Genomic DNA, 27,078 nt, shown 5'->3' on the forward strand with positions numbered 1-27,078 from the left:
AGCTGATTTCGACAATGTGGATGAGGCCTGACCCTCTCGCGAGATTTCCGAACGAGACTTTTCCTTGAGGCGAGATTTCGTAAAGATAAAGTTAAAGATGAGAGGTTTTGTTTCTCTGTGGGGACCTGTCCATAATGTTGTCAGACACAATAATAATCAAAGACAATAAGTATTGTTTCTCTGTGGGGACCTGTCCATAATGTTGTCAGACACAATAATAATCAAAGACAATAAGTATTCTGAATATGCGGCCTGTCGCCATGCTAGCATAAGCATAACTGCCAAAGAGAATAATAACAATAGATGTGTGTTTCTCTGTGTGTCAGAGTCGTGTTCCAGGCACCGTCATCCCTCTGTGTGCCGCTCAGTGTGAGAGGATGTTCAACACAACGCGCACACCAGGAGTGGAGACTGGTAACACACACAAACACATACACACACGTTTGCATGTACACACACTTTACTGCTCCAGATGAGTCACACAGCTTCACGTTTCTTTAGATGTAATCCTGCTGAAATCTCCTCTTGCATGGAAAAACAAGCTGCAGTAAAATGTACTCCTCTTTTCCTCTGCAGATGTGCTGCAGCACTGGCAGGACAGCGAGTTTGTGGCGGTGTACCACAAGGGCCGTTTTTTCCGCCTGTGGGTGTACCGAGCGGGCCGGCTGCTGTCTCCCAGGGAGATCGAGCACCAGATCCAGAGGATCCTGGACGACCCTTCCCCCCCACAACCCGGAGAGGAGAAACTTGGAGCGCTCACTGCTGGGGACAGGTAGGGACTCAAGAAGGAGCGGTGTATATTGGAATCATTTTGCATGCAGTCGCATTGTGTGTCTCTTAACTGTATAACTTACGGGTTTATATGTTAATAACTCAGTTGTAATGGCAAGAAAACGGGGTGTATTTATTTTCATTTTTTTAACTTTTAGAATGTTTTTTATGCTTTTCCTTGTGCGTCGTAGGGGCATCTTTTGGCTTTTAAAAAAATATATTTTTGGCTGTGTTAATGGATTTGGCATAAATTTTAGCAAGGATGTTTATTTATTTATTTTAGATACAGATGCCCTTAAGGACAAAAATGTCCCCATTGAAACCCATTAAAACCACAGTTTCTGATCCCACGGCCATGAAAGAATAAAATCATGTTTTCTAATATATCAGACCTTCTTCTCGTCGAAATTAATATTTTGTACTCTTGTACAACAGAATTGTGTGTATATATATCTATATATAGATATATAATCCTCAGTTGAGCAGTTTTGCAAACAGATGGTCAAGGGCCAACATAGTTTTGCCCTCCGGTAATGGAGTGTTGCAGTAGAGCGCCAGGAAGTTTGGATAAACACAGGAAAGCATTCGCAAGTCTATTTGGCGTTCTCCCCTGTGACATAATGGACTCTATCTGTGTGCAGTACAACTCCCTCAACCGGCCCAAGTCTGCCGGAGAGATCTCTTTGGGACCTGGAAGTCGTAAACCCATTTGGTTTAGTGTATCCCAACCAGATGTTTTTATGTTGAAGCCTGTCACATGTTCCTATAGTATGACTTGTAATCTTGTAACGCACCGGCTTTCGTCTGACAATAATTTAGCTTTTTATTGGTGTAGAATTAACTTGGCCACTTGTGGAACAATCAACTTCAGTCTCGCATCTCAAGTTGCTTATCAGACTGTAAACAACGAGCTAGAAAATAAGTCTTGCCCCCAGACATCTGCGGTCGACACCAGAACTCCAGAAATATAGCCCCTTGCCGCAGAGATTCATGCGTCGTCAGACCGCTAGCCGATGGGTTCAGAGATTGTAGCTTAAGTAGCTCTGTCATTTTGTAGGTGTACCCAGAACTTTACAGATGAACTGAACCCGTACGACGTCTTCATAATATTACTGTATATGTTCAAATATTAGGCTTTAGATACACTCAAACTGCTGAAGGGTTAACATTCGTCACACTTCTTGTTTTTAGTAAAGGTTTAGAAGGAAAGCAAGACAACTTGTGACCCTGTGACCGGGGTAATCCCTTGGAGAAAGTGGAAGTCATATGTTGCTTTGTCAACCCTTCTGTGATAGATGAGCAATGTTGGTGTCTCTGCTAGTTGCTAAACACACTCTTGATGTCCACTGTACTTTGGAAAGGTGATGAAAGGGCCGAAGGAAGGAGCACAAACATGGGCAGGGGAGTGTGCGTGCGTGTAAAATTGTTTACAAAAGCCAGAGTGAGCTCATGTCGATGGACAGAAGAGATAAGAATCCGTTTAACTGTCTGTCTGAGCAAAACACAAGAAAAACAATCTCACCCACGTATTTGTTGTTTCTCTCTGCCTTCACTTAATGACGGCTCACATCCTGTGGCCCGAGTCCTGTTGCTGCTTTGTCCTCATGTCTGATGGGATGATGTAAAGTCATCATCTGATCTGTGACTCAAGATAGTCAGAGTGACCAACGGAGCATCTGCTTCCTGTGGTATTATTGATAATTTTGGATAGGCCCCCGTCTTATTCTGGTAAATGATGTAATGCATCAGAGAAACGAGCTATCACAAACGCCGCTCATAAAGCTGTAAATAATTCCCTCTGAGCACAATTTCAATTGTGTTCTCAAAAAAAACGGGGTAAATTTCCATATATGTTCCTAAAAAGTCATCTTTATTTTCTCTGAATGTGTAGCTGATCTGCATCTCATTATCACGTGCCGCCCTTTGTGTCAGCGGGAGAGCAAACTGTTTTTTGACCGCAGCTAAAGAGGCTCAAACGAACGAATGTGGGGTGAACACCGATTAGTGTGGAATAGACGATGCAAAAATGTTGATTTAGGATTTGAATGTCAACGTGAAAAATGGAGCTTTACTGTGTGCATGTGTCCCCCCCCCCCCCTCCTCCTCAGGGTTCCTTGGTTCCAGATGAGGGAGCAGCACTTCAGCTCCGGCATCAACAAGCGATCACTGGACTCCATCGAGAGGGCGGCCTTCTTCGTGACACTGGACGACGAGGAGCAAGGCATGAGGGGGGAGGACCCGGCGGGGAACTTGGACCGCTACGCCAAGTCCCTGCTGCACGGGAAATGTTACGATAGGTGAGCGAGAGCGCGCGGGGAAAGAATTTAGATGGGCGTTGAGATCGCAACCAGAGATACGTTATCCTGCTTTTGGGTGGCTTCAAATCCCCAAATAACTGATGAACCTGATGAAGCTCTTCTCCGGCAGCCTCCAACACTGTGAAACAACCCTACAGTACTGAGTCGGATCACTTCTGAAACGAAGCGCATTTATAAAGGAGATTTGGAAAACTGTTGGCCGACAAGCGGCGTACATTCTCTAATCTCGTACCCACAAAGTGTTCTCATGAAAATAATTTTTTTTATGACTCTTGAGAGCCCATAAAATAAGTCTGAAGACAACACATTAATAAAACATAAGGGTGCAAAATGTTGGCTGTACTCTTAGTCTTGAACCTTTTGAACCCACGTAAATGGAGGATATGTATAGCAAGTAGGGATACGTATCGTTAGGATTTTATCGACACTCTCATCGGTTCTTTTTGATTATTTTGTAAGGGGGGAAAAAAAAGACAATTAAAAAAAGAATAAACATTGCTTTATTATTCTCGTATACAAACAGACATGTTTAAATAGCACACTATTGTTGAGTTTACTATTTCAATGCCAACAACAAATGTAACTTTGAGCACATTCCTACAGGGACGAGTATGTTTGGAGTTGAGAGCCTCGGTCATCTCCCGACACTAAAGTTACCGCCAACGATCCACCGCTTTGCCCTCATTTTTAAAATAAGCTGTGTCGTCACTGCCAAGATGGCAACGGCCTTCAATATGTCTCTTCAGAAGCCTTTTGGGTGATGTCGCGGAGACTGCGTCCATATTTTATACAGTCTTTAGTGGAGCCTCAATTTCTTTCTCCCAAATTAGCACCTGGAAAAATGTTATGTATAGAATTCCATTGTAATTCGAAAGTAAATTATCAAAGAAATTAAACTTTTTTTTGTTTTGTTTTTAGGATTTATGGCATTTCAATGCAATACTGCACAAAAGACATGTTTGAGTTGTCTCTACTTCTATCCGTGATTAAGCTGTTTTAGAGGTGCAGGACTTTAAATATTGCGGTGAGAAACGAGGCCACGGTGAGTAGAATGTGACGGGAAGGCCCCGAAACCGCTCCGGGTTCTGACGGTTTAATAGTCTATGTTGAAAATCATTGTAGCCAACCTGTGCAAGGCGTTATCAATCTACTCTGCCTATAGGAAGCACTGCCAATCCCCTGTGTTTGTAGCAGTGTTACATTTGACTTATACACTATCTGCATATATATATATATATATATTATCTGCAGCATTTGACACTGTGAACCACCAGATCCTCCTCTCCACCCTCGAGGGGATGGGCGTCTCAGGCTCTGCACTCTCCCTGTTTGCATCCTACCTGACAGGTCGATCCTACCAGGTGACGTGGAGGGGGGCCGTGTCGGAACCACGCTTGCTGACTACGGGGGTTCCACAAGGTTCAGTCCTGGGCCCCCTTCTCTTCTCGCTCTATACAACATCTCTGGGTTCTGTTATTCGCTCGTGTGACTTCTCTTACCATTGTTATGCCGATGACACCCAGCTGGTCTTGTCATTTCCTCCTGGTGACACTCAAGTGGAGGTACGCATAGCTGCGTGCTTGGCTGACATCTCGAAGTGGATGACGACACACCACCTCAAGCTCAACCTCGACAAAACCCAGCTACTGTTCCTCCCGGGAAAGGGTTGCCCGCACTGAGACCTGTCCATCACCATGGACGATACCGTGGTGAGGCCAACTCGGACTGCGAGGAACCTGGGTGTGACCCTGGATGACCAACTGTCGTTCTCAGCAAATATCGCATCGGTTACACGCTCCTGTAGATTCCTGCTCTACAACATCAGGAGGATTCGCCCCTTCCTCACTGAGGAGACGGCGCAGGTGCTCATCCAGGCTCTTGCGCATCCGCCTGGACTACTGCAACTCTCTACTTGCCGGAGCCACGGCGTCGGCCATCAGACCGCTGGAGCTTGTCCAGAAAGCAGCAGCTCGTCTGGTGTTCGAGTGCCCCAAGTTCTCCCACACAACTTCCCTTCTCCGTTCTCTACACTGGCTACCTGTAAGAGCTCGCATCCAGTTTCAGACTCTGGTGCTAGCCTACAGGGCAGTGAAAGGTACAGCTCCTTCCTATCTCCAGGCCATGGTCAAGCCCTACACCCCCGCCCGACCACTTGGCTCTGCTGCATCAGGGCGACTGGTTCCCCCGTCGCTCAGAGGTCTCTGCGGCCGATCGACCCGGTCACAGCTGTTTTCTGTCCTGGCCCCACAATGGTGGAATGAACTTCCCACTGACGTCAGGACAGCGGAGTCACTGCCCATCTTTCAGCGCAGGCTGAAAACTCACCTCTTCAAGAAGTACTACCCTGAGCCTTCCACTTAGCACTTATTGTAATCGTATTAGTTCGTTGCACTTATTGTATTGCGGGTTTGCTCGTTGTACTTATTGTATGTTTGTTTCTGCACTGTACGTTTGCCCTGGTTTATGCTCTTAGATACTTGTTTAGCAAAGGATATGCACTTATGACTTCTGGTGACTAGTAGTTCTCTTGAATACCGATGTTGAATACACTTCTTGTAAGTCGCTTTGGATAAAAGTGTCTGCTAAATGACTGTAATGTAATGTAATGTAATACACATTTCTTAAATTCATAGCTGCTTTTTTTTTTTTCTCAAGATAATATTTCCTCCCTCTCTCTGCTGTCGCCCCTCAGGTGGTTTGATAAATCCTTCTCCATTGTGATCTACAAGAACGGGAAGAGTGGACTGAATGCAGAGCACTCCTGGGCGGATGCACCAACGGTGGCTCATCTTTGGGAGGTGTGTGTGTGTGTGTGTGTGTGTGTGTGTGTGTGTGTGTGTGTGTGTGTGTGTGTGTGTGTGTGTGTGTGTGTGTGTGTGTGTGTGTGTGTGTGTGTGTGTGTGTGTGTGTGTGTGTGTGTGTGTTCCGGGGATTTTGTTTGTCTCACAAATGTGTGATGCTTACTCGCATTGATCCAATTGGAATGTTTCTCATGACTCAGGGGAGAGAGAGAGAGAGAGAGAGAGAGAGAGAGAGAGACGTTTCCGAGAAGTGGAAGGATTAGAAAATATTACTGACTCTGCAGCCGACACCACAGCTGCAGCCTCAAATTACTCTCACTCTACGCAGCAGCTGGAGTGAGCCATGTATATTTTGGAACTACTGCATGTTTTGTCAGTCCAACAATCAAACACACAGTTGAATGAAATATGAAAACGCGTGAATTGTGTTTCCATAAAGACATTCCAGCTGCGACCACGTATTCATGACAAAACAAATGCTTTTTCTTCATAAATATTCCCGGAGGCCCAGGCCGTATAGCTGGGCCCGCTGGGGGGAGGAAGGGAGGCACAGGATAATCAGAACCAGGACTGCACAGGGGCAGACTGTCAGACCCTGCTGCTGCAAAATTAGAGGTTTTCTAAAGGGAATCTGCTGCTCAGAAACGCAACCAGTTTTTTTTCACAGAGACGACCAAAATCAACACACAAAATACAACTGAAATGACCCTAACCCATTTCATTTTTACTTTCATTTTGTAAGTATGTATTTGTATGTTAACGCAAGCATGTCTCTTCCCCTCCCCAGTACACCCTGGCCACAGACGCCTTCCAGCTGGGCTACACCGAGGACGGGCACTGTAAGGGCGACGTGGACCGCTCGCTACCGTCTCCCCAGAGGCTCGCCTGGGACATCCCCTCAGAGGTACGTGCACCCTGGGAGATGTGTCTGACCCTCGTGTGTGTGTGTGCAGTGTAGCGTGAACGGATCTCGCCCCGGGGAAAGCGGGACAGGCTTGCGCACCTAACACGGTGGTTACTCCTTAGGGCTGTCCTACCCGCGTGAGGTAGTTTCCTCATGGAGGTATCAGAACAGTACTCTTTAATCTAGTGCTGATAAGGTGCAAGCCGCCTGTAATAGCAGGTCGAGACTGTTTCAAACTTTTCTTCTTTTTCTTGGCTTTTTGTCCTCCTCCAGGGGTGACACCAGCTCCTTCCTTTTGGGAGAGATGTCAACATTATATTCTTCCCTTTCTATCATCACTCTTCTCGTATAGTCTCCATTCAACTTTGCAGGCCAGAGCTTAACATTATTTATTCTTTTTATCCCGCGTGATTTTTCCTCCATTTGGTCTGATATAAAACATAGTAGGCACATTACTATTGGGATGCCTTCATACAGACTTGTCATTCGTGCGTTGGGTGGTGTCCATTGGCTGCAAATGTACCACTCGTCCCAGTCTTCTTCTATGGACTCGAGTTTTATTTGACTATTAATCTGCAGAGATAGATAGAAGTAAAACAATTATGTTTTCTTTGATATGGGTCTTATTTAGGGTTCGTTTTAATATCATTGTAATTTGGCACCCACAAAAAAATGCTCAAAGTGGACACCGTCCTGTAGTGCTGGGCGGTATGACCAAAAGCGTGTCTCACGGTATTTCGCAAAATTCTAGCGGTATTTTTTTCGCGCGCATATACTTATTAAACAGACACTTTCAACACAGTGTATTTGGAGCATAAGTTAAGGACTGTGGTCTTTTTAACAATTTAGATTCTCTTAATTGATCATACAGATATTTGACTTTCACATTTAGCTGAACATGAGCTCTGCTCTAGGACGTCTCCCCCCCCCCCCCTGTGTCACGGTCACGGTGTGCTGATAGCTGTCCCTCCCTCGTTACAGCTCTGTGGGGCCTGTGTTCTTGGGCCTGAGCGGGGGGGGTGTGGGAGAGGGAAATGCAAATACTGTGTTGTATCTGCACAGGGTCCTTTGCATTCCGCGTCTGATCGGCGACAATGGGAGTTGGCAGTGGGGTGTCTAGCCTCCTTTTTCGAGGAGATACTGATCTAGTTCTCCTACGGGGTGAGGAGTATGAGGTCGCCTAATTCTGGGGGTCAGGGGGACGTTATAACCTTCTTCCTCCTCTGACTCAGAGAGATCGGTTTGATAACCTGTTCTCTGTACAGTAGGTGGGGTTTTCATGCTCTCTGTATGATTGAGTTCAATGGTAAACTATAGGCACACACACTCCGGGACAAGATGGCGGAGGCAGCTGGTAGAAATGCGGCTGCTCTGAGTAGATCTCGAATTAAACCAGAGATCTACACAGCTACTGATGGCAAAATTATTGTGGAAGATGAACTTTTAAACTTTCTCGTCATCAAAATGAAAACTCTGAGTCAGGACGACATTATTTTATTAGCTGTGAACCACTTTGGGTCGGATTGGATTGAGAGTTCAAAGAAAGTTCTTTTTGAACTCTGCCCAAGCTCCAGTCAACGCTTTGTAGCACATAAGGGGGCACAAAAGGACGCAAACAATGTAAAGAGTTGTTTGAAACTACTTAACGAGGCTGGTGAGAACATCCCTCGCTTTGTGTCTCATTACATAGACGAATTTCCGCCTGTGACTTTCAACACCCTTGACGTTTCTTGCCTGCTTGGGAAAATTGAGCGTCTAAGCACAGACATATCTTCCATGAAACATGCTATGGGTGTGCAGACTAATGTCTGCGAGGATCTCCGTACGATAACAGCGGATATAAACCAACGCATATGCACGATTGAGCAGCCTGGTCTGGGCGGAAGGTGTGCGCCGATTCGCCAGGTCAACGAGGAGGCACCGAGTCTGGGTATGGAAGGTGTAACTCAGGTACATGGAGCCTCGGTCCTGGAGCAACCGGATCTAAGCAGTGGGGTTGTGCCCAATCCTCAGGATAACGAGGAGGCACCGAGCCGGAGTGTAGCGCCGGCGCCTGGATCCTCGGCCCTGGATGCCAGCGCAACGGAGGGAGCCTGGAATGCGGAGCGGAAAAACGACGCGGCAATGTCACCTGTGTGGAGCCGTGTAGTAAGAGAGGGACGCCGATTAAAGCATGCCACTGAAATACAGCCCAGAGCGCGTCTAGGCCCTTCCAGGAAGAAGAAGACTATCGGTATTGTTGGAACAAGTGCTGGGGGAAACATACATGTCATAAAGACTAAACTGGTGAGTGTATTCGCTACAAAATTCTCGCCCGACTTGGGCTCTGACACACTGGCAACGTATCTAAAAGAAAAACTCTGCCGCGATGTAACCTGTCAAAAGATAGACACTGCTACAAGTCGGTTTAGCTCTTTCAAAATTACCGCCGAGTGCAATGAGATAGGCGAAATGTATGAGCCACAGCTTTGGCCAGAAGGGACTTTTGTACGGCGTTTCTATGAAGCCCGCAAGGCTGCGGATGTGGGGTTACTGGGTGTAAAAACACCTGTTGCTGGAAGGAACATGCCTAAGGCTGGGACATCCGCTGCCATGCAGATATGATCGTGAAACATGAGTATTAGAGTTGTGTCTTATAACTCGCGTGGCTTGCGCCTGGGACAGAGCGCTGGGGACAGAGCGCGACGCATTGTTATTGACACGCTCATGGAGAGCGCCGATATCTTGTGTATACAAGAGACTTTTTTAGCCAAACAAGACCTGGATAAACTTAACTCTGTCAATAATGATTTTCATGGGGCAGGGGAATCCACAACAGATCTAAGCAAGGGAATAGTGCGTGGCAGAATACCTGGGGGGGTCGCCATTCTGTGGCATAAAAAATATGATTCACTGATCAGTGTGATTAGACTAGAGGTGGACTGGTGCATAGCAATTAAAGTTGAACATAATAAAAAGGTTTTTGTAATTTTAAATGTATATACTCCTTATGAAAGTAACCAAAACGAGGATGAATACCTTCATAGGCTTGCTTTTATAAGTTCTTTTATCAAAGAAAGTGCATATACAAGTATATTTGTTGTGGGGGATATGAATGCTGATATCTCAGATAATAACTCCCTGTTTGGTCAGCACCTCATGCAATTTTGTCAAGATAGCAAGTTGGTTCTTTCCAGCAAAGTTATGTTGCCAGTAAATAGCTATACATATACAAGTGAAGCGTGGCATACAACCTCCTGGCTGGATCACTGTATATGTACAGCTGATGCTCATGACTGTCTCGAGGATGTTGCAATCCTGTATGAGCTGGCTACAACAGATCACATACCCGTTTGTATGACATTAAATGTTGAGAGTCTACCCGAGGTGACCAGTAATGATAACCATGAACAAAACTTTAAAGTAGATTGGTCAAAGCTCACAGAAGATGATTTCTTGCGTTACAATTCACAAACCGATAAGAGCCTAAGTAATATTGAAATACCATTTGATGCAATTCTGTGTGGCAACATTAACTGTAAAAACCAAAATCACAATAGTGATTTATGCATAATGTATGATAAAATTGTGAATTGTCTAAATAATGTCAGTGAATCATTCTGCAAAAAAAGGGCTAAACAACACAATCTAAGGCCAGGATGGAATGAATATGTGTCTGAACTTCATAGAGATGCTAAAGAAGCTTTCAAAAATTGGGTTTTATCAGGAAAAGCAAGACATGGTCCAGAGTGTGAACACAAGAAACATGCAAATGCTAGATTTAAATATGCTGTGCGCTTTATTAAAAGAAATGAACAGGCCATGAGGGCAAACTCCATGGCCAAAAAGCTTCAGCACAATAATGTCTCTGACTTCTGGAAAGAAGTTAAGGTTGCCAATAACACTAAGATGCCCTTGCCATCCAACATTGATGGGGCTACTGGTTCGGATAGTATTGCAGATCTGTGGAGTAATCATTACAGGGATATTTTCAACAGTGTGAAGAGTGATGAATTTAATATTGGTGATGTTCCCAATAATGGTGGTGTGTTTATTAGACCTGATGAAGTGATGTATGCCATTGAGAAATTGGCATTGAACAAAGCATGTGGCCTTGACCAAATAACAGCAGAACATCTGAAGCATGCTAGCAATAGAATTTCAGTTTTACTTGCAATGTGTTTTTCTGGATTGTTAATGCATGGCGTACTTCCTGACTCTATGCTGACTGTTTTGTTGGTGCCAGTAATCAAAGATAAAACCGGTAAAATATCCAGCATTGAAAATTACCGACCAATTGCTCTGGCTAGTGTACTCTCTAAGGTATTAGAACGAATTCTCTTGGATAGGCTTCAAGAATACATAATAACTACTGACAATCAATTTGGTTTTAAAAGTAAACATAGCACTGACTTATGTATATATGCACTGAAGGAAGTTGTTAGTAAGTACAGGAGGCATAACACCACAATATTTATGGGTTTCCTGGATGCATCTAAAGCTTTTGACCGAATTAATCATGGCAAATTGTTTATCAAACTACAAGAGCGAGGGGTCCCTCCATACTTGATTAGGATTCTGCACTTTTGGTATTTACATCAAACCATGCGAGCTAGATGGGGTAAGAGTGTATCTGCACCCTTCCTAGTGACCAATGGTGTCCGACAAGGTGGAATACTGTCACCTGCTCTTTTTAATCTGTATATGGATGACCTTTCTAAAAAGTTAAAAGAGTGTAACACAGGATGTATGGTGGGGGAAAGTCTTATCAACCATCTGATGTACGCTGATGACTTAGTGGTCCTGTCTCCTTAAAGTGCTGGTTTACAGCAATTGCTCAGAGTCTGCTCACGGTATGGTGTGCAGTATAACATCAAATTCAACTCTAAAAAGAGTGTTATTGTGATTGCTAGAACCAAGGAGGATCAGAAGCTACATTTTCCCTCGTTTTTTATGGGAGGCCAAGAGCTAAATGTGGTGCAGAAAATGAAATATTTGGGTCACATCATCAGGAATGATCTAAGTGATGATGACGACGTGCAGCGGCAGTGTTGCAAATTGTATGCACAAGCTAATATGCTTGCACGTAAATTCTATATGTGTACAGACGACGTTAAAACAGCTCTCTTCAGAGCCTACTGTACTCCACTGTATACAGCCCACCTGTGGTGCAGTTACAGTAAAGCCAAAATGAAGAAGATTCAGGTGGCATTTAATGATGCTTTCAGAATCTTGCTGAAGCTTCCAAGATGGACAAGTGCAAGCCATATGTTTGTGAGTCGTAATGTTCCCACCTTCCATGCTGTATTGAGGAATTTCATCTACAAATTTAAATGTCGATTTAATTGATTCAGAAAATATAATTATAAAAGCCTTAAGTGATCCAACACAAAGTGACACAAGGTATACTTCTTGTTTCTGGAAACATTGGCACAAATGTCTGTATGTTTTTTAACAAGTGACTTTTTTTTTAACTGCAATGACTACACCTGTGTCTTGGTGTCCTCGTATTGTATAGTATTTTATATATTGTTGTTGTATCTGTGTTTTTGTTTTATTTTATTTTTTTGCTATATGGACTCATGAGTCTGAAATAAAGTTGAATAATAATGGTCTGTCAACTCTCTTTCCTGTGGCATTCTGTCGAACACCCTCACCATCCTGGGTGCCAAAGGGCAGCCATCCCAGGGCATGACTGTAGCTAATATCATGCACAGTTTATCACTTGTGGTTTTTCCCAATTTCAGATTTTGGGTTCTTAGTCTGAAGGTTCACTGGCTCTGGGGCCCTAGGCGGGGGTCTGTTCATTACATTCACTAAAGCATCATATATGCTATTCCCAGCCGCCACTATCGCCCTCTTTTAGTCGACGTAAAAAGTGAACAAACTATATGTTTGTGACGGTTATGCTTTCATAGCTTTCTGCGATCTCTCAACAGCAGTTACAGTCATGAACGTAGTTAAGAACACGCCCGACTGTTTTCATTCTCTTACTCTTACCGGCCTGGACAAGCACACACAAGTCCAAAGAGTATGCGGGGCTGCACGTGTTTGCGATCCACTTCAGGACGTCATGCAGCCGACGTGCTCGTACAGTCTCTCGCGGAGTCACCCCAACTGACCCGCTTGTGAACGGCTGCCATCGCGTCGTATGTTGTCATGAACGTGCCTGGTTCTTCCCACTGCTGTTTTTCATTTAGTTTTGGAGTGAGGCCTCTTCAGACCAGGCTTTCCTGAGCAGTTCAAATGTATCTTTTTTAAAAGGAGCTATAAAAGTAAATCAAGAGTCTGGGCCGGGATCGCCGCCTAGCAGTCCACATGCTAACGCTGTGTTAATTGGGGCTAGCTAACACGAATAGGGGCAACCCGGCTTCCGCTACGAAGCCACTCTGCCACCCCGGAGATGCGGACATCGTCGGTGGCATCCGCCTGTCTGTGCAACCGCATCCTGCACACACAGCAAAGACCAATTTCCTCTTGTGGTTTGTTTTTTTTTTTCCCTGAGAAAATCAATTTTGCACATGCGGTCGAGGATGTCAGACTTCTCTGACCACAACAGACAACTTGCTCACAAAAAGACAGGGTGTGTCTTGAGCTGATTTTTGAATGAATTCACGTAATCGGCAAACCGTAGGGGTGCAGGCAGAGCGTTCCATAACTTTGGCGCTACTGCCTCAAAAGCTCGGCCACCACGGGTCTTAAGGCGAGTGCGTGGGACACGTTTGACCAGAGAAGGGTGAAGTAGTTCAGCCACATGTGCAGGAGTCTTGACCGCGTAGTGCTCTGTAAGTGAGCGTGAGAGTCTGGTGTTTCCCTTTGAGGCAGAACCCTCCCGGCTTTGGAATGAGGATGTTTTGAGCCACTGCCCCTAAAACAAACGTGGGCCTGGACATGTCCCAGCAATTAGCAAGTATTAAAAATGCATCTGTGTGTCAGTGGACAGACGAAAACAATTGAAGGATTTGAGACTTTATTCAGCCCCCTTCCTTCGTATCAACAGTACACAGGAACTGCGACGCTAACGAGTAGTCTAATGAGAGGTGCAGGCATCCGCACATAGGTGAGCTGAAAACGAAACCCCAAGCATAGCAGACTTTTAAGGAAGGCCCCGATAGGCAAGTGAGAAAAAAATCATTCTGGTGATCCGGGCTCCATCCACACTACTACATTTTCGTTTTGAAATAACGGCGTTTTATAAATAATCTCCGTCCGTGCTACCGCGCCTGAAAACGTATCACATGGCCATTCTTTGAACACGGTAGTAGCATTATAAAATAAGCTGCTAGCATAGAAATCAAGGTCAGCAGTGCTTTTAATTAGTTCTTCCAGAAAGGGGTCACGTGATTAGGGCCGTGACGAATCGGGGAGGGACACGTCGTGCCGGATGAGACCCAATCAAACGTCTCCGTTTTTAAGGGCTGTAAAACGACGGAGCGGTGTGGACGCTAGGTGTAAACGTAGCAAAAGTTATGCTCGAAAACGGAGTGGTGTGGATGTAGCACTATTGTCTAAGCCTGATATGAAGAGTTCTCTCTCCTCTGTTTATGATTCACAACCAGAAAACATGAATGATTTTTATGGGGAGAAAAATAAAAGGTTTTGCCAGGACAATCTCACTAACTTCCTTCATTTTGAAAAAGTTTTGGCAGTTTTTTTTGCCAGCATAACTCATATTTTTAAATGTGTTGTTGTTGTTGTAGTCCTTCGGCCGTAAGAGGCTGAAGTGCAGCACTGCCTCATGTTCTAAACGGGACTAAAAGCTTTCACGTTTGATCTTTTCCTCATCTCAGATTTCCTTTATCGGAACTTCCGCAGTCAGCAGCAGTTTAACATATAATCTAGCCGACGGATTGAACCCAATCCAAAGCTTCCGTGGCGGCATGTGCCACATCTGATGAGCTGAGTTGATACGTTTTGTAGGCCCGTTCTATGTAACTTTAGTGCAGTGCGGCCCCCCTCCAGCATCTACATCTACTTTCATTTTGACCCGCTCATTTGGGCCGGTCTCAGATTCCTTATCTTCTTCCTCTCCGACATCCAGATTCAGAGAGTGTGTTTTTATACCTTTATCACAGTTTGCAGGCCAGATTAACAAATACAGGAAACTGCTTTCAATTCATCATTTGTCTCGAGGAGCGGCTTCCTCTCCTTCCAAAAGTCATGACCCGGTTACTTGATGTCAGAGGAGGGTCTTCTTAGCAGCGGCTTAAAAAGTTCCTTTGCGTCTGAGCAGCTCCGTCCCAAGAGCATCCGATGAGTCGACCTCGGTGCTCTAACTGGAGTGTGATGATGCAGGAGGTCTGTCTTTTTAAAACCTTCAAACCCAAGCAACAAAATCTTCTTAGATCCATCTTGAAGGGGACCGGAAGCCAGAGGAAGGAGGCCAGCGCTGGCTCGCTCGTGTCTCATAATAAACCTCGATAGCGGTAGGTGCGGTAGGTGATGAAGTCAGCCAACTTGTCTCAGGTTTAAATTCCTCCCAGTCTTTTGGCAGGTTGGGACATGTTTTTTATTTTTCTTTCAAGTTCGCCAGAGAGGGATTTCGTGAGAAAGAAAGAGAAAAGAGGGGAAGTAGGAAAATCTGTGTCATGGTGTTGATAAAACTGGACTGAAAATTCTTCTTTATTTAAGAGATAACTAAATGATAAACCTGAAAGTAAGTGTGTGTGTGTGTGTGTGTGTGTGTGTGTGTGTGTGTGTGTGTGTGTGTGTGTGTGTGTGTGTGTGTGTGTGTGTGTGTGTGTGTGTGTGTGTGTGTGTGTGTGTGAGAGAGAATCCACTTTTCATTGCACTGGGAGGATTCTACTGGATAACCATTAGTGTGTGTGTGACAAGCTTACATTTTTCTTTCACAGTACAAGAAGGAAAATAATCTTTCCAGGTTCAGTTTACAAAGCATAAAATGTTTCATGTTTTATATGACAAGGACACTTTTTTTTTTTTCACTGCCCGAATGCCTGCAGCTCAGTGAGAGTATCGTCTAATGTCTAGAGTAAATATCTATCAGTGATCTAACCAGGAAAACAAACAAGCTGTGAGGTGGTTTCCTCTGGCAAAAGTCCCGTGGTTGTCCCGGCCTCAGCATGAGAGATACTCCGTCTACTCGTGCTCTGCTCAGGGGAGAGGCAGGGATTTTCCCCTGCGACAGGCAGCCAGGGCACACGGTTGGTTTCGTACTCGAAACACCCTCTGAAAAGGGAAAATGAAACGGCCCAGAGAAGCCTTTTGTGATCGAGACATGCATCAGCAAAGACTTTCATTTTCCTGTCACAGTCCCTTCACTGCGGCGTGTTTTTCTTGTTTTGCCCTCATCCAGTTGCAGTGCGTGGAATCGTTCTAAGCATGTACCCATCTTTTTTTTCTTCTTTACATTGTGAAGCCTACGTGTAAAATGTACACGTGATAAAAGCATGCGTGGCTGCGTGTGCCCGGCCTAAAAGCCTCGCTTGTCGTTCTAGTATAGTCGGGGTTCGGGAATGGCTTCCCGATTGGAGGACTGGGGCTCCGTCTCCGTGTGCCAACAAAGTGTCCGTTTCTTTTTTCCTGTTCTAGTCTCGTCTGCACCGGATATACCGCATATCTGGATGTCCTGACAGATAACTGGGGAGGAAATTGTCTGCGGTATTCCCAAAGTGCATCACGGCCCTGCATTCAAAGGGGACAGAAGTCGCCCATATGACTGCTCACAAATACCACAGCCTCTTAAGACACACACATACATTTATAATGTACAGACAGTATGACGGTGTATGTGTTCGAGTGTACGACAGCCTCCTAGCTATCGGCAGTTCTACACACAACTGTCACTGGATTACCTTGATTTGAGCCTTTTCTCTCTCATTTCAAAGCAGATTTATTTGCAGTGGACATGGAAGAGTTGAGTTGTGACTTCAAGACTACGAATTTTGATGCAATCACACTAAAAACAATACCCGCGCAGGATGTTCGAGTGATGAGATGTCAAAAGCACACGATCGAAGAATGCGGATCTGCCTCAGACTCCTTGTACATTGGCTCGAGTTTCTCAGAGTTACTGTTTGCTGTAAAGTGTTTCTTTAAAGTCCCTGTGTGTGGCGCTGCACGATATCGCGTCACGCTACAGTTTTGTTACTTCTTGTTACAAAAAGAAAACTCGCAGGGTCCTCAATCCATGAATAATCCAGTGTTTCCCTTTCAGTACCTATAGTCTAGATGGGACCCGCCACAGTTTCATATTGAACCCAACATAATTTTACCCTTTGAGTGGGGTCTGTACAGTCTGCAGGGGGGATTCAACTTTCAATTTTTTTTTTTTTTTTTTAAAGTTCTTCATAGATCTAGCAACTTCAGTTTTCTCTCAAAGTGCACAACAACGATGCATTTGACTTTAAAATGTACCCCAGCGAGGGTGACTATTACTGTGCTTTTCCATTTAAGAGTATATATTGCAGAACATCGTGCAGCCCTGTCTATACCGTGTCCATAGGTTGGTTATTGTTAAAGTTGTCTATTGGGTATGTATGAAGTTGTCTGGTATCTTTTAAAATGACACACCTGACTGCAGACTGCTGTCGTCAGCTCAGGGAGTGTTGCACTACTGAACAATAGGCTCCCTTCCTCTGGACTTTGGCATTTCCTTCCCCTTTTTGAACAAAATATATTTTCCAGAAAAGGGAACATATGTTCACATTTGCTCAAGCGCTCTGTTTGCATCGTTCCAAATGCAAGATTTGGCGCGTGTGTTTGTGTGTTTGTGTGCGTGAAAGAGCTGAAGGAGGAACGGGTGGTCTTTAAAACTGCATTTCCTGTTTCTTTTACCGTTTCCTGGCTTCACTTTCTTCTTTCGATCACATCATCCCGTTTGCCAATCTTCTGTATCTGTCAGAAAAACTTTCTCTTGGTTTCCTCTTTTGTTAGTTTGTGTGCCCGTAACACTAATGCCGCTTGGAGTCGTGTGTTCTTTGAAGTGCAAATCGCTGCCGTCAAAGCAACTGCTGATGGCAGGCAGATTTATCAGAAACGTCAGAACTCTTGAGTGCACGGACATTTAAGAGAATATCACACAAATACCATAAAAAACAAATGGCGCCCGATATGACCTCACACAGGTGCACACTATTTGTGAGGATCCTTGTTTTAGGTTGGTGTGTTATTTTATCCCAATACTTTAACTTCTGCACCTTTTTGTCTTAGATTCTTTCCTCTTTTCTTTTCTATGTTTTTATAATGAGCATTATTGGATGCAGCCAAGATTTTCATTGCCAGCAGGCTGCTTCTCAGGGTTCAACCTGAATGTTTTTTGTTATTCCCGTCGGGCAAGTGGGTCAGAAATCTATTTGCCCAAATTAGATTTTTACTTGCCCCTTTTTAAATTGGATAGATAGATCGATAGGTCTATCTTTAATTTACTAGAGATCATCAAATACCAACAAAGGCCAAAGTTGATTATCATGTTTAATTCTTATTTAGGTAAATTAATCTGGAGTTTTGCCCTCATCCTCCAACTAAACTCCAGTTTCCACGATAACTGAAAGGCTCGCTTGCACTTCAGCTCATAAACTTCCATCTTTACCCGCCGCCATTTTTTAACGAGAGAGAAGGCAGCGATATGGCTCATTCTAGAGAGGCACCGATCATGTTTTTCTGCCACCGTAACAAATTGCTCATCGTCTGTGAGTCGTGATCGTTTGCTGTTTTTTTCACAACAGCTGGTATACAAGACTCCACAGTCCTAAAAAATCATTTCCAGTGTCCCAAAGTCAACATTTTACAAGCTACCGTTTGAACATATCACAATAACGTTATAATTCACCGACGACTTGTAACGACATTGATGCTGTTCTCACGATCGCAATATTTGTACTGAATATCGTCCGTTAGCGCTCCGTAGCTCATCCATAGCTGCTTCCCCCATCGGCTCCGGAAAAATCTTATGTTTTGATTTCACCCGATTGTGCTAGTGAGTGGCTAGATTTACTAGCCCCAAGTGTTATTTTGCTTGCCCCTGGCAATCCTTATTGTTGAGTCCTACTTCTCTGTAAAAGTTGAAACTTTATTAATTTGAAAGAGCTGCAGAGAGCAAATTCCCCCATGCTTGGCTAAAGTCACTTCACACCCTCTAGTAGATTTCCATCCTTGTTACTTTCCAATGCCTGCCAGCGCAATCTGTCAATACTGTGATGACTTATATAAAAATATGCATTCTAAGTGAAATGATCACCTCTGTCTGCCAGGTTCAGGATCAGGCGTGCAGCTCCCTGGCTGTTGCCCAGGCGCTGGCGGATGATGTGGACTGTCACGTCTTTCCCTTCCGAGAGTTCGGAAAAGGACGCATCAAGAAGCTACGCGTCAGCCCCGACGCGTTCATACAGATCGGCTTACAGCTAGCGTACTTCAGGGTAAGGCTTCGACAGGCTCACTCGCATTGTAGAGTGCAGAAATGCATGTTTTCTAAGACTGTACACGGTGGTTGTTTGGTTCCCTGTCCACTGCTGGATTGAGTTCTACTATTTGCTGCTATGAAAGCACGATCTGCATTAAATTCAATTGAAAAAGCTCCTTTTTTTAATGTTTGCATCTTCTTCTCTTCTTCCTCTAGGACCGTGGTGGTTTTTGTCTGACCTACGAGGCGTCGATGACTCGTCTGTTCAGGGAGGGCCGGACGGAGACTGTGCGATCCTGCTCCAACGAGACCAGTGCCTTCGTCAAAGCTCTGGAGAATGGAGAGGTACATAGAGTCCGAGATTATGCTCTCTTTCAAGTAACATTCAAATTGAAAGCTCACACAATTTTTTTTCAACTCCTGCTGACCCCATTGTTCGTCACCTTATTGTCAGAGGGAATAAATACAGACTAACATGGGCTCAGACTCCTTAACCATCAGTTTTGTATTTCTGGTAAAGCCAACGTGTGAATAATTTGTAGGTGATTCTATTTAAGGTCACGTTCACGCCAGCCTCGTTTGGTTGCGTTCAACCGGACCCTGGGGGGGGTTAATGCTTCACTAACACTCTTATCACAGCTGGGAAAGCACGTTGTTATAGGTGACGACTTTTATCAACTTGTTTTTTTTTTTTTGTTAACCGGTGTAGCATTAAAGCATGGGTGGAATTAGCTACATTAGCCCCTAATAGAGTCAAATTCAACAACTTTGCGATGCACATCACACCTCCACGCAACTGTTTGACCAATTATCCAACGGCATTTTGTTTACAATGTATTTGACCATTTGAGTTTTGCCTTTTTATAACACAAACCGGAGTTGGAATATTGAAAATTATGTATCGACCTCTTGTCGATTCGACTCCGGAATTCCGACCTTTCGGTGTGAGCCCCCCCTTAGGGATGTCGGTAAAGATGTGATTTGGTTCGACAGACAGAGGAGCAATGCAAGCGTCTCTTCCGACTGGCCTCAGAGATGCACCAGAACCTTTACCGACTGGCCATGACGGGAGCCGGAATCGACCGACACCTCTTCTGTCTGTACGTGGTGTCCAAGTACTTGGGAGTAGAGTCACCCTTCCTCAAGGAGGTAAGCTTTTGTTTTTTTGTTAAATGTTGCATCTCTATTTTAGTCTTTTCAGACTAGTTGACACACAGATCTGTGGTAGAACATAACCCCCCCCCCCCCCCTTTCTCTTTTCCTCCCTCCTCCAGGTTTTGTCGGAGCCTTGGCGCCTCTCCACCAGTCAGACCCCGGTTCAGCAGATGGAGCTGTTCGACCTGAAGAACCACCCCGACTTCATATCGCTGGGCGGCGGCTTCGGACCTGTGAGTGACGCACACTTTTCCTGTAGTTGTACCTGCATATGTGAACGGCAAGAACATAATACGTCATCTGAATCGGTGTATTTGCACAGTGGGTGGTGTGCGAGGACCAGACGCTTATTTCACTTTACCTCTGTGCTCCCGTCAGGTCGCTGATGATGGTTACGGGGTTTCATACATCATCGTGGGCGAGGACATGATCAACTTCCACGTGTCGTCCAAATACTCCTGCAGCGAGACTGTAAGTAAAGCCTCTGATGCTTTCAATCGTACAGGGAGGAATCTGCCACTTATTTAATGTCTTTAAGTTTGCTTTTCCGTTACTTTTCATTACATTGACTGCACATTTGTGACCAACATGTTCAACTAACCGGCCGGCATTACTGGAACTTGAAAATTCAACCTAATTCATTCCAGCTGGGACGTCCAGACCTCCATAAACAAGAAAAAACCTGCTGCTTGCAATCTCTTCCAAATTAGTAATCATTTTTACAGAATAAACTATCTCCAGACTGCTTTGTAACGAGACCGTCTGGCCGACTCCCACAGTGTGAAAGGGTTGCGTCAGCATTCATTCATGCTAAAACCACAAAGCACATGACAGAGCAGAAGAGTCGAAGCAGTGCATCGCCATCTGTTTTCACTTCCCTTTTCACGATCTCATTTTTCCTGTGAAATCTAGGGAATTAAATGAAGCTAGTGGGAAATGCGGTCTGTCTGCACTGAGCTATCTGTAGATGCAGCGGCCGAGAAGTTACGAGACATTGCTGCACAGAAGTGACAAGCTGGGTTTGATTTCATTAAGAAACAGCGTCTCCATTAGTTCGTTTTTTTTACATCGCAAAACGTCCCACTTGGTGCGTCCCAATGAAACGCTCTGGCACCGCATTACGGTGTGCAGCACTACCCTGATAAACACGCATGTTTTGGGTTTCGGCACAGACACGGCGTAGATCTACTCGACCGATAAACTGCGTCACACCCACACAGGTCATGGCTTCTACCAAGCAGATCATTTTCACTCAGAACAAATACCCTACTCCTCCAAAGAAAATACACACTTCTGAACCTCGTTTTCATTCCTGTTTGGAACCAATAAACACAGAGTACCCCTTTTCATTTTGTAACACCGCGACATAATGCAGTTAAACCAAACAACGAAGAAAACTCTGGTATTCGTTTCAGACCATATTGCTCAAACCTTTCTTGGTCACATAATAACAATGCTTTCTGCAGATGCATTATTTATCAGTTTCGGTACGGCTATTAAACTGAACATAACTGAAGCCACTTCTGTCTCTCCTTCCTTCTCTCTAGTGGTTTTGTCTCACAATGTTAGACGTTCTTTCCCCCCCCCCGCCAGCCTCTTTTTAATACTTTCATTTTCTCCATTTGTAGGACTCCCACAGGTTTGGAGCTCAGATAAGTAAAGCTCTCCAAGACATCATGACTGTCCTCTCTGCTGACACCAAAACCTCCTCGTCCTCCTCCAAAGGCACGGCCCAGCCTCAGTCCAAGAAGCTCCTCTGAATGTGGCGCAGAGCAGCTCACCACGTGGACTAAATGTCCCCCCCCCCCCCCCCCCCCCCGAAGACGTCCGAGCTGAGCCGAGAAACCACTAAGAACCCAATATCTAGATTCTGTAATGTTCAAAGCACCGCCCGTTCTGTGACTGACCTAAAGGCGTTATTTCAACTGACAAAAAAGTGAATTTAATGAGGAGATCTCGGTCTAGTTTGAGAGTGGCGGGTGCTCTTCGTTAACACCTTATTTAAGACGCAACAGCAACGTGGCCGTTTAGGCTCCAATCAAGCAGAGAAAAACGAGGCACGCTGAAGACGCAAGGAGCTCCTTTATGCCAGATCTGTGGCACAAGGTTATGATTTGAATTCTTCCATTTAAAAATGATTCGAAAGCCTTTTCTGTGTGAACGGGCACTAACAAAGACCGTTAACGGTTACTCAGCATTAACTCATACTATTTTAGGAGCTGTGTCTGTCAGAGAAGGCTAAAGCTAGACAGCGTGAGAACAGTCCCTGCTCTCTCGTGAGAACATGAAACCAGTGATGGTTGATCGGTGTTTTTAACTCTTTTTCTTTTTTTAAGAAAGGGAGAGCCAAGCTCATCACAGAGGAAGGAAGTTATTTTGACGGCAATAGAAAGCGGAGAAAGGGAGACAAATCTCCCTCACGAATGCTGGAAAGCATTCAAATCTCAATAGAAGTGATGGCAGACGTCTCTTCAGCTCGTCAGCGAGAAGCGATTCTGTGCGGCTCAGCCCACTGACACTTTGACGTCCACTGTCAGATTTAGAAAAGCTTGAGGGGGGAAAAGGAAGTGAAACGAGGATGAGATCAATCTCAATGAAGGGAACGAGTTACTTGCAGATCTCCAGCCAAAAGAGCCACTTTTTTAAAATGTTTTTATTCTAGACGTTCACAAGCTTGAAAGAGTCCTCCTTTACAGGGCTGCTTCCACCCATCACCTGATCTCATGTACCACGGCCTCAATCAATAGATTCTTTACAAACAGGAAGCAGTACAATGCACCCTGAAGGACACTGTGGCTTTCATACAACACGTACTATTTACTGTGTTGAAGTAGTAAAGTAACCATCAATACTACAATGTAAAACCACTCCACCCCAAGTAAAAGCCCTGCATTGAAAAAAAAAAAAAAATACTATTAGCACATGTACTTAAAAGTATAGAAAGTAAAAGTATTCATTATGCAGCTGAAGGTTCACTTCTTGTATATTGTAATGCATGATTAATCAACATGTCAGCAGGCTTTAACGTTGTCGCTCGTTAAGCAGTCACTCGATCTCGAGGATCACTGCTGTCCAGTAGAAAGTAGAAGATTTTCCTCTGAAATGTAGTAAAGATACTCAAGTAAAGTGCAAGTACCCCTAACCCGTACCTTTTTACATGTGTACACACGTTTTACTTGAATGCGACGGCCTGAAACTGCAAGTGGTCACCGGCGTCTTTGAACTGGTGTCTCAGGCGGAAGGTTACCGGTGACGATTCGGGGTCCCTGCGTGCCAGCTGGAAGGCTGCCAGCGCTGATGCTATCCGAGCAGCAGCGCTGCGTTCACACTCTACGTCACCTTTTGATCTATTCTTAAATTCAATTGTTTTCAATTCAGGTTATCTGATGACACTACTTGTTTTCCATATTTAGCAACCGCATGAAAGTGATAGTTTGATGATTCAGGCCGTGTTTTTAGATCAGGTGGCAACTCTGACCCCTATACTCCATTCATGACCAATGACTTGGAAGGGAGGAAGGAAGGAAGGAAGGGAGGAAGGAAGGAAGGGAGGAAGGAAGGAAGGGAAAAAAAATAAATGCAAATGATTTTTTCATAATGATTTTTACGTTTTTTAAACTTGTTATTGTCTGTTCAGTAGAGTGGTTTAATGCTTTAGGTTGACTGTTTTGGATAACTGTATGGACCTGCTGCAGCTCAACAGACGCGGCTGCTGCTGTTGAATGAAACGCACCTGGAGATGATCAGAGGCGTACACAGAGCTGTTGCTGCGTGTTTTACAGTTTTTCTTATTATTATTAATGTCGTGGAATCCTTGTTCAAACATTCTTCTTTCTTCATCGAATGTCACACCAGGAGTGCCCCCCCCAAAAAACAAATCTTTAATCTGTCGTTGAACAAAGAATAATCCTAATATAAATCGTATACATTACAATAAGTAATACGTTGTGTTAACAAAGTGAAATCTCCAGTTGATCCTCACAGCAGTGGTGGGGCGGGTCTGTGAAAGAGAAGATACTCACACAATGACTCAGCCCTGGTTTTAAACGGCATTAGAAACACAGGTGTGCCTGAAATCAAGTATTCATTCAGTAAAACAATTTCAATGCAATTTCCTTTTTCTTTTCTGATCAATGCTATCGCTAACATGTGTCACGTGTGTTAACCCCGTCGTGTGTGTGTGTGTGTGTGTGTGTGTGTGTGTGTGTGTGTGTGTGTGTGTGTGTGTGTGTGTGTGTGTGTGTGTGTGTGTGTGTGTGTGTGTGTGTGTGTGTGTGTGTGTGTGTGTGTGTGTGTGTGTGTGTGTGTGTGTGTGTGTGTGTGTGTGTGTGTGTGTGTGTGTGTGTGTGTGTGTGAACAAATACTTCAGGCAGGCGCCTTGTTCTCGTCAGCTCCTGATGCAGCTCATGTGCGCCGGTGTGGCGGTGAAACGACGGATCTATTTCGCGCTCTCAAAGTTAGCAAACTTTACGGGAACGAATGGGGAACATTAGAAATGACGTCAGGGAGATTGGCTCACAAGTGGCGTTGACTTTACACTAAATCTCTGCTCGTGTTTTTCTAACTATACCATAACTTGATGTCTTTTTTTAATACAGAGATTGTTTGCTTCGTATTTTAGTAACGTCAGACCTCAGTGGCGTCCGTTTCGGCTCGGCGGTTAGCGGCTCATTTCCCAAACTGTTGAAGCCATTTGTTCCCTCTGTGATCCTCCTCACTTTATAGAAGACGAGTGAAGACCATTTCTACAGCTGCAGCAATGTACAGTAACAACTTCTCTACCTCTCGACGCTTTTTTATGTATACATTTTTTACAGTTTTTGGTTTTCTTTTCTCATATTTTTTTACATTACTATTTTACCATTACAGTTTTTTACCCCGGCAATCACATCGACTTGGCAAAACGGATCTATACCAGTTTGTCACGTTTTATTGTGATCAGTATAGTTGGTTCATTAAGTTCACAGTTTTGGAGGAGCTTCAGTTAAATACGGCAGATGTGATACAGATGTAATTTAAGTCTCTTTAATTAAACATTTTATTCACTTCACGCCTCAGCCTGCCAGAAAACCACAACGCCTGTTCACCTATTCTGTGCCTCAGTCTACCCCAATGTGCCGCATATAATATTATTATTATTATTATCAAGTAATATATGATGGATTAAGAGATGGAATCAGCAGGCGTTCAACAGTTTGTACAATGAGCCTCTCACAGAAAAAGCAGCGACGGCTTAGCAGCAGTTTTACGGTTTTCTTTGTTCGGAGTAAATAAACCACATCAGCACCGACTGATTTGATTTTGGGAGACATTTGTATTGATTATTTCTGTGTAATGTTACTGCTGGGTTTTTTCGGTCTTGGTTAATAGTGACGCTTGAACATTTTTATTGAAGTGGTGGGTATCGTACATCATGTTTTTATCTGAATATACACGCCACATGTTTTTATTATGCTGTGTGTTCGGTCAATGGTTCTCACGCTACAACTTATTTAAATGTAAATTGTGGACTTTGTGATGGAGGCCATTTACAGTTGGTGATGGTTATGTGAAATAAAAATACTTACTGACCCCGGAGAGCATTTGTATTTGTTGTGTTCTTTAACTATCGAGCAAAATGAGATCCTGCCAGGCTGTTTGGGATCATGGCTCACTGCACTAAAGGTCAGTTGAAACACAACCTCAGTGGATTTTAATACTTTACCGCTTAAGATGGATTTCTTTAAATAAAAGTTATCACCTATGAGGATTTTAAAATATAAATATAAAAAGTTCCTGACCCGAGTCCGTTTTAAAGTAGTTTTTAAGTACTTTCTTTAATTACATTTTTTTTAAATTATAAATACTACCCCTGCTGTATGGAAGCCCATCTCTGGCAGGAAAATAATCGTAAAGTTAGTCATTGTGAAAATGACGATGCTCATTGCAAGTCTGAATTTTGTAAACACGTCAAAGTATCCCATGCTTTTAAATTATCAAAAATGCACGTCTTCATTTTTAATAGTGTTAGTGAAAGAGGACACAGACAAGACTGAACTCAAAATACTTAAAATCAAACAAAGTATTTATTCTTAACAGGAGTATTCTGACGCAGCAGATCGATACGAGCTCGGACCTAAATCAAAACTATCTGACAGCAAAGAAAAAGGAGCTCCCCAAGCGAGAACACAAAACTATATAGTCCTTAAGGGCATTTTTGTGATTGGTTGACTATTGTTGGAGGCGGCTCTTGGTTTAAACTTTCTGAGAGCCTCATTGGTGCACAGGACGTCCGTCCCTACCGGCACACGGAATCCATGCCTCCAGCGATGAGTCTGATGAGTGTGTGTGTGTTTGAGAGTGTGTTCTGAGGCCACGGTCGCTTAACTGCTTCTTTGTTGAAACTGTTATTTTGTACCAAGCAGTGGCAAGACCGGGAGTACCTGCTTTCTGCTATTGGTCAGTTAACGATGGGCCTCTGCGTGGGTGAGAATCACTGCAGCCTCACTCTGACTTACACTTAAAGACATATTATGATTACTGCACATAGCATATGGTTTAAGCGTCACTAAATGTGTTTACGAATATATAGAAGTGTTTTCAAATATCTAGCAGTGTGCGTTTACAAATATATAGCATATTTGTTTTAAGCTTATTCTTAATGTGCTCACAATTGCTAATACCTTTTCAATTTCAAATATAGTTTGAGGATGACTTTCTAGTTTCTCATGACTCACTTTTTCCCGTGTGGGCGACACGTCCATGCCTGACTAACACACCAGACTACTGTAGCTGCATGTTCGCGCTTGT

The 27,078-nt window shown here is 44.1% G+C and overlaps 1 protein-coding gene across 1 annotated transcript in view; it reads left to right on the plus strand.

Annotated features, from left to right (window-relative positions):
- Positions 1 to 25,866, plus strand: part of cpt1a2b (carnitine palmitoyltransferase 1A2b) — a 45,767-nt gene extending 19,901 nt beyond the window's left edge. The window contains exons 9-19 of the mRNA XM_079177588.1: positions 327 to 414; positions 577 to 772; positions 2,880 to 3,068; positions 5,782 to 5,887; positions 6,678 to 6,794; positions 18,986 to 19,150; positions 19,351 to 19,479; positions 20,128 to 20,283; positions 20,409 to 20,522; positions 20,668 to 20,760; positions 21,918 to 25,866. Coding sequence (XP_079033714.1) covers positions 327 to 414; positions 577 to 772; positions 2,880 to 3,068; positions 5,782 to 5,887; positions 6,678 to 6,794; positions 18,986 to 19,150; positions 19,351 to 19,479; positions 20,128 to 20,283; positions 20,409 to 20,522; positions 20,668 to 20,760; positions 21,918 to 22,049 — 1,485 coding nt within the window. The 3' untranslated portion in view covers positions 22,050 to 25,866. The remainder of the gene's footprint in view (positions 1 to 326; positions 415 to 576; positions 773 to 2,879; positions 3,069 to 5,781; positions 5,888 to 6,677; positions 6,795 to 18,985; positions 19,151 to 19,350; positions 19,480 to 20,127; positions 20,284 to 20,408; positions 20,523 to 20,667; positions 20,761 to 21,917) is intronic.
- Positions 25,867 to 27,078: the final 1,212 nt, after the last annotated feature.

Source organism: Pholis gunnellus, assembly GCF_910591455.1.
Source record: "Pholis gunnellus genome assembly, chromosome: 17".
Lineage (NCBI taxonomy): Eukaryota > Metazoa > Chordata > Actinopteri > Perciformes > Pholidae > Pholis > Pholis gunnellus.